The following is a 7,175-nucleotide window of genomic DNA, read 5'->3' on the forward strand; positions in this document are numbered from 1 at the left end:
TAATATATATTTAATATATATCATATTAACCATATATTATTACAATATATTGTATAGATGCACCAGTTCTTGCGTGAGATGGGTTCTCATGACAAGGTGATAGTATTTTTTGGTAAGAAGGCAAAGGTGGATGATATTTCTAGTGATCTAGCTTTAGCGAATATCGATTGTCAAAGCATTCACGGTGATAGAGAGCAAGCGGATAGGGAACAAGCATTAGAAGATCTGAAGACTGGTGCGGTTCAGATTCTTCTTGCGACCGATGTGGCTAGTCGAGGAATCGATATTGAAGACATTACGTAAGTTTCACAAGTGAAAAACGCGCTATGTTACTTACAATGCAACATCAATATAGCATACAGTTTTATTATAATAATTTTGCTCTTATTTTAGATATGTACTGAATTATGACTTCCCAAAGGATATAGAGGAATACGTTCACAGAGTTGGTCGTACCGGACGCGCGGGTCGAACAGGAGAAAGTATCACTTTCATGACAAGACAGGACTGGCATCATGCTAAGGAACTCATCAGTATTCTTGAAGAGGCTGATCAAGTCAGTAGATATGCTAAGCAAGCATTTAGTTATTCCAGATTTTTTTACAAAGAGATGAAACTTGTATCTTTTATTTCAGGAAGTACCTGAGGAATTATATAAAATGGCTGAAAGATATGAAGCATGGAAGCAGAGGAAAGATTCAGAACGATCCGGTCTAAGAAATAGTAGAGACGGCAATAGAGGTAGACAAGGCTATAATCGTAGCCGATGGTAAAATCCGACCGATTAATGATACGAATGGCGCAAGATTTATTTTTGTTGTAAGTGTAAACTATATATATATCAAACAATGCAAAGGTTCTATTTATATCATATGCAGGATAATTAGTACCTAATACACATTGTGATATAACATTTTTATTTCATCCATATGTGATTTCTCCAGAACAATTACAGATAATAATAAAATGTTCCTTTTATATTTCTTATTGTTAATTGCCAAAGTTAATTATAAGATTTTATAGTATTTAAAATCTCTTCCATAGTTTATTTTATACTGAAGAGTTAAAATATATTTAGCATGTTATACAATTGGAATAAAATTGCAATCATTTGCATTTAGTTCTAATTATTATTAACAGCAAAATATATGACCCTTTACTATGTGTTTAAAAGTATTCAATATGTTAGTAAGATATAGCACATTTTATTTTGTAAGTTTTTTTCTAGATATATTTCTTTATAAATGCATACCATGCATAAATTTGTTATTACAAAAAACTTATATTTTCAACATTCCAATTTGATTAAAAGAAATGAACCACATTTCATTTAATGAAATTTATTTAATTTCCTCACCAAACGCAGATAATTTTAGATATAACATATTCCATCTATAATAATTTACATTGTTAGATATATTATTTCTATCACTTTAAGAAAAATATATTCAAATTAATAGCGCGCGGGTATCTATTTAACAAATTAGAGATGGAACCCTATATACCTAATGTGTTTATTTCAAAAATATTCGTATTTTTATTATCAACTTCCAAACTGCTCAAACTTGAAGACCATTAGTGTTATTTAATCTCGACTTTATATTAAATTTTTTTTAAATATGTATTACTATGTATTAAGAAAAAAGAAAGAGATATTTCATTAGAATTATGAAATCTAAGTAAAATCTACTTTTATATTGACAAACAATTTAAAAAGAGAAATTACATTAATAAATTAAAGAGACTATATCAATCTGATTTTTCTATAAACATATGTAGTAAAGTTTTCACGAAAATAGATAACCGTCAAGATAAAATACAATTCTTAAAAATATATAATATAATAATAAATGATCACCGGATATTTTATTAATAATAACCAGAAAAGAAAACGACCATTTAGAATAAAACAGGTTACAAAATGTTGGATCCTACATGAAATAGACTTAGCTGTAAACTTTGAAATTTTTCGTTTTCGTGTATTTTTCGGCAAAGGTTTTGCCGCTTGGAGTCGGTATCGAAAACGCTATATCGTCCAACGACATCACATAACCATAGAAGAATTTTGATCTGAAACACGTGAACGATATTTTCTATTTTCGTTACCAGCAGTGTGATTAACAATAGCTTACCTCAAAGTATCGACGAGTTTAGTGGCTATACCCTGTTTACGGTGACTCATCGCCGTCCAGACAACGTTTATGCCGCATTTCGTAGGTGTGCTTTCGGCGGTACAACAGTTCAGCTCAATTAGCTCAGGGATCATGCGATACGCCGTTTGGATAGGTTCCGCTACCAATATTCCGAGAACGTTTTTCTCGCGAATATACAACAAGACCTGCGTGATTCATATTTTTCTTTTATCGAATTCGATGTAATATAAACGCTGTATCTTTATACATACCTTTTTGCCCTGATAATCTGACATACTCATATCTGCCAATCCCAAATCTCTATCTACAATGGCCAAAATATCTGATACTTTTTTCCAATATTGTTTCGAGTCATGTGGTTCGACTAATATTATTCTACTAGATGTAAAAGTATCTTCCATTATAACACGCTCGTTCTTCCATCCCTAAAAAACATGTAACAGATATATTATCATATTTTTTTATAGCAATATATGATACTAACTAATTTTATGGATATAAGATTCAGTTTACCTGGAATTTTAAAGTCCGTACGCTATTGTGATAATTTAAATGAGCATTTTCATCTTCGGGATTGCCCAATTGGTATACAACGTTGCATTCTGGGCATTGAGTGGCACCAAAACATTTTTGACCAGCATCTAACTGATATTGATTTTCTGCACCACCACCTTTTGTGGACAATTGCCATTGCAAATTTTTTTTTGAGGATTTTGCAATTTTTCTGTTATTTGTTTCTCTAAAAGAGAAATCAAAATACTATATTGAAATGGATCTAGAATTGAATTCTTTGTAATATTTTTGCCTTTATGACTTAAAATATTTTCTCAAAGAAAGAAAGAGAGAGAGAGAGAGAGAGAGAGAGAGAAAATTAATATAAATCAAATAAAAATATTAATAGAAAATATATATGTATAATTTTATATAAATTAAATAAAATATTTTAATGATAATGAAAAATATTTGTGCGATTTATAGCACAGGCATTGCAAAACATACTCGAAAATATTATCAGATGCAGAATTTCCTTTGTTGAATAATGGAAAGTATCTTTTTTCGTTTTCACCAGTTTTTACGGCATCATTATTACTGTCTGTATTATCAAGCGAAAGATTTCCAAAGTTTGTTAGAGAAATAACATCTTTGATGTTCATAGTCGAAGTCATGTTACTGAGTTCAGTAGCTGGTGACATGATCGCGTTCTTAGCTAGCGTCGTCGTTGTTTTTAACGGAGAAATCGTGTTTACTGTACTATTGGTCAATGTTTCCATTGTATCAAAATCATCGTTCGCCCAATCATCCTCCAATATTTTCAAGAGATTAATAACTTTATCTTGCTCCAATGTAGCTTCAATCTCTGGTTCATCCACAGTTAAATCCGTGGTATCCAAACAGATACCTGTAGCTTTCACTTGTTGCTTACACACATTTGTTGTGGCGCGAACGTGTTTCTGATTCATTACTATAGCAGCGTCAATCGTTCTGTTTAATCTTATAGTTTTAAAAAATCGTTTACTATAGTCGATCTCTGGCGAAGGTGCTTTTTCCGCAATTGCATTAATAGGTGGATTTTTGTTTGAAATAACAGGATCCTGTGTAACATGCTGCTCCTCTTTCTTCAATATCTCTGGTTTTGTTTTAGGCTTCTTTGGCTTTTTGATACCGTGAGATACACCAGCATTTAGTTTACCGAATTTCTGCTTCTTTAATAATGAACGCCTGCTGTTTATGTTTAGCGCCGGTAAACTTCGTCTTTTTTTAACATCGCTATTAGTAAAATCACCGAAAGCAAATGGTCGCTCAGTCCTTGTGTTGCTACTATAAAATGTTTTTGTATTCAATGAAATATTTTTCAAGCTATTAGATTTGTTCTTTCTGTCCTGAAACAACGCTGCTCTCGCTCTAGGCGCAGAAACATCGTCCGCCTTGAATAACTTTGCCGGTTTCACTGTCAATTGATCGTTCGCGCGCCTCTTCAACGTATTCTCCTTTTGTTCGGGTGAGAAGCTCTCGCTCATTCCGAGCCCGCTGAAAGATTTTCGTCTGTGAAGCTTCGGCAATGGAGTTGTTTTATTTATGGAACTCAAGGGTGTTATTTGTCTACACTCAAGAGTTCTACTCTTTCGGGGTGTTTCCGTGATGTCCTGATTTTGTATCTCCATGGCAAAATTTCGTTGAGGTGTTTCCGGTACTATTTCATCCATTGTCACACTCATCTTTGAGCGCTGTGGCGTTAATGGTTCCATCAATTTGCGTGGAGAAGATGGCAGTGATCTTGATGAGCTGCTAATAAATTTACACCTTGGCGAATATCTAGCAGCTCTAGTGACTTTCTTAAGTGAACTAAAGGGTGACATATGGTCCTCCTTATTACGCTTTAATGTTAAGCGATCCCAGGACACAGGTGCATCAGATAAGGATAATTTTTCAGGTGTAGCAAATGGAGAGATAAATTCTCTCCCTGAAGAACTGTCACTAAGACTTGGACTTCGATCAGTAAAAGCCAGCGGTGATATAGGTCCCAAGTCTGAGTCTTCTCCTGAGATTGCTTCGACATCCTTAGTACAATTTGAATCTTGAGATGTCTTTTTCTTATAAAAATTGCCTTTGGATGGTGCAAAGAGACATTTTTGAGCTCGTCGTGGAGTGTAAAGTAAATCCCCTTGACCGCTATCCATTGACATTATCAAATAACTCTCTGGTAATCTAAAAAAGACAATCAATATCAAAATTAAGATATATTTATAGATTTGGCTTTGATTATAGTAATGGAAGATTAATTTTACAATACTGATAATACGAAATATAATGCACAAGATCTTTAAAAAAATTTATTTCATGATTTAATCAATCAGTCTCCTACAATATATATGTTTATCAATTTTCCATTTATAATATCAAAGCAGCAAATCATATAAATTGTGAAAGAAGTTAGTATGTTCACATACGAAAAATATTAACTTAATGCAATGCATAAATAAACTTAACCTGGGTTGAACGGCGAATTTAAGGAAGCGTTTCCGCTCAGTGCATCAAAAATTGTTGATAAATAAAGTGACATTCAATGTTTACACTCGTTATGCGTTAATACTTTTCTCGAAAAGCGGTATACTTTTCATAAAGGTTCACATTCAGAAACACATGAAAGAAACGCGGGAAACGAGCAAGAAAATTGAACGTTACGTTAGTTGCTGCGCAACTAAAGTTTACGCGGGTCATTTCGCGCATGCGCCTTGTGTTAGGTACTAGTACCATGATGTATGATTATCTAGATACGCGCCTAACATTAAATGATGAATTTTAAGGAGAGTTATCAACCAGCAATCTTATTGGCTATATTCCGCTAGCTCGGTATTTTAGTGCATCGATTGGTCAAAAACTTCGGGTGCCATTACATGGAGCGCGGAAACGCGGATTAGCGTAACGCGGAACGCGGAACGAGAGTGAAACCAATCGCGAGCATTCTGCAGTTTTTGTTACGCTCGCGATTGGTTCCCTTCTCGTTCCGCGTTACGCTAATCCACGTTTCCGCGCTTCATGTAATGGCACCCTTTCCGGGTTGTAAATGGAACTAATCGGTAAATTGTCATCGTCAATCACATGATGGATAAAAGTAAAAGAGATGTTCACGTTTACGAAATCGACAATAATCTAATTTTGCTCTTTTTACTCGTGTTATTATGCCGTTTGTGATAAATTCTTTTTTCTGGATGAATTGTGTCAAAAGTATTGAAAAAATTACGATAATCCGTGCAAGAAAAAGATCCCAACATTATAGATTGTAACCTATGTATATAAGTGTATATAAAAACAAAGTATATTATTAATTCTTCTATCAACAATGGATAAGCGAAATGCTTTACTTGTCTATTGTATTTTTATTACTCTCCAGAGTATTCGTAAGTTACATATTTAAATTCATATAACAGCTATTTTATATTATAATATATCACAGATTGATTTGCAATTAACATATAAAAAATAAAAGGCAAAATTTTTTGTTTAAAGCTGAGAAACAATTTTTTGAAGAGATGTCAAGATATTTGATTGAAAAAATTTAAAGTTTCTTTCATATAAGTTGGCAGAATTATAAAATAAACTATATCCTCTTTTTTTTATAAATTGCCAAAAAAACTTCAACATAGATTTTTTTTCAGTAAGATACTTAATACTGGCAAGCTTATACAGAATTAATGATTATTTTTCTCGATATTCTCTACTTTAATCTTATGTTCAAATAAAAAAATTTTGCATTATTTTTTATTGTTATTGCAAATCTTTCTATATAATGTGTTTTTTTAAATCTAATATTTGTATTAATTTTATATTAACAGATGGGCTTCACAGAAGTTTAAAATACTATGAAACAATTCACAGTACTCATTTCCAACATAAGATTGTAAAGCGAGGTATTCACCACAGTTATAATCCATACAATAAAATAAGTGAAATGGAATTTTATTCACATGGACGGTAAGATATATTTGATTACTCCTATATTTATATTATTGTCAAAAAAAATTATTCTGTTATTTTAAAAAATTTTTATATGTCTATTAATATTTCTTTTCTTTTCATTTATAGTCATTTTCGATTAATTTTAACACCTAGAAGAGAAGTTATACATTCCAATTTTAAGGCATATGAGGTCAATGCTGATGGAAAGGAGAAAACTATACATTTAGGTATGATAATATATATTTAAAAAATATCAAGCCACTGCATTTTTGAAATTTTATTTTATAGATCATGACAATTTTTATCATGGCCGAGTATTTGGAGAAATTGAGTCTCATGCTCAAATGCATATTGATAATGGCATTCTAACAGGTACTGTAACGACTTTGAATGAAACCTATCATATTGAGGTAAGTATATATGTATTGAATGAATTTTATACAATATAATAACTAAAAAGCAATATAATGAATAATAACGTGTTAAATAAAATTATATGAAAAGAATATGTTCATTGATCTATATATATATATATATATATATATATATATATGCAGAATAAAA

The 7,175-nt window shown here is 31.8% G+C and overlaps 3 protein-coding genes across 4 annotated transcripts in view; 2 read left to right on the top strand and 1 right to left on the bottom strand.

Moving 5' to 3' along the window:
- LOC115241569 (probable ATP-dependent RNA helicase DDX43) overlaps positions 1 to 1,120 on the top strand; it is a 4,438-nt gene extending 3,318 nt beyond the window's left edge. For both annotated transcript variants that reach the window (XM_029817370.1, XM_029817371.1), the window contains exons 9-11: positions 58 to 299; positions 394 to 556; positions 636 to 1,120. In XM_029817370.1, the coding sequence (XP_029673230.1) occupies positions 58 to 299; positions 394 to 556; positions 636 to 773 (543 nt within the window). In that variant the 3' untranslated portion in view covers positions 774 to 1,120. The remainder of the gene's footprint in view (positions 1 to 57; positions 300 to 393; positions 557 to 635) is intronic.
- A 228-nt stretch (positions 1,121 to 1,348) lies between these two features.
- LOC115241568 (N-acetyltransferase ESCO1) lies at positions 1,349 to 5,348 on the bottom strand. The gene is made up of 6 exons (XM_029817369.1): positions 5,142 to 5,348; positions 3,153 to 4,859; positions 2,667 to 2,892; positions 2,405 to 2,578; positions 2,133 to 2,338; positions 1,349 to 2,070 (listed from the first exon to the last, which is right to left on the bottom strand). Exons 2-6 carry the CDS (start codon positions 4,835 to 4,837, stop codon positions 1,947 to 1,949), a joined length of 2,415 nt encoding a protein of 804 aa, XP_029673229.1. The 5' UTR covers positions 4,838 to 4,859; positions 5,142 to 5,348; the 3' UTR covers positions 1,349 to 1,946.
- Positions 5,349 to 5,691: 343 nt separating this feature from the next.
- LOC115241593 (ADAM 17-like protease) overlaps positions 5,692 to 7,175 on the top strand; it is a 7,078-nt gene continuing 5,594 nt past the window's right edge. The window contains exons 1-4 of the mRNA XM_029817419.1: positions 5,692 to 6,052; positions 6,488 to 6,626; positions 6,738 to 6,838; positions 6,900 to 7,021. Coding sequence (XP_029673279.1) covers positions 5,995 to 6,052; positions 6,488 to 6,626; positions 6,738 to 6,838; positions 6,900 to 7,021 — 420 coding nt within the window. The 5' untranslated portion in view covers positions 5,692 to 5,994. The remainder of the gene's footprint in view (positions 6,053 to 6,487; positions 6,627 to 6,737; positions 6,839 to 6,899; positions 7,022 to 7,175) is intronic.

Source organism: Formica exsecta, unplaced genomic scaffold, assembly GCF_003651465.1.
Source record: "Formica exsecta isolate Colony F162 unplaced genomic scaffold, ASM365146v1 scaffold500, whole genome shotgun sequence".
NCBI classification, from domain to species: domain Eukaryota; kingdom Metazoa; phylum Arthropoda; class Insecta; order Hymenoptera; family Formicidae; genus Formica; species Formica exsecta.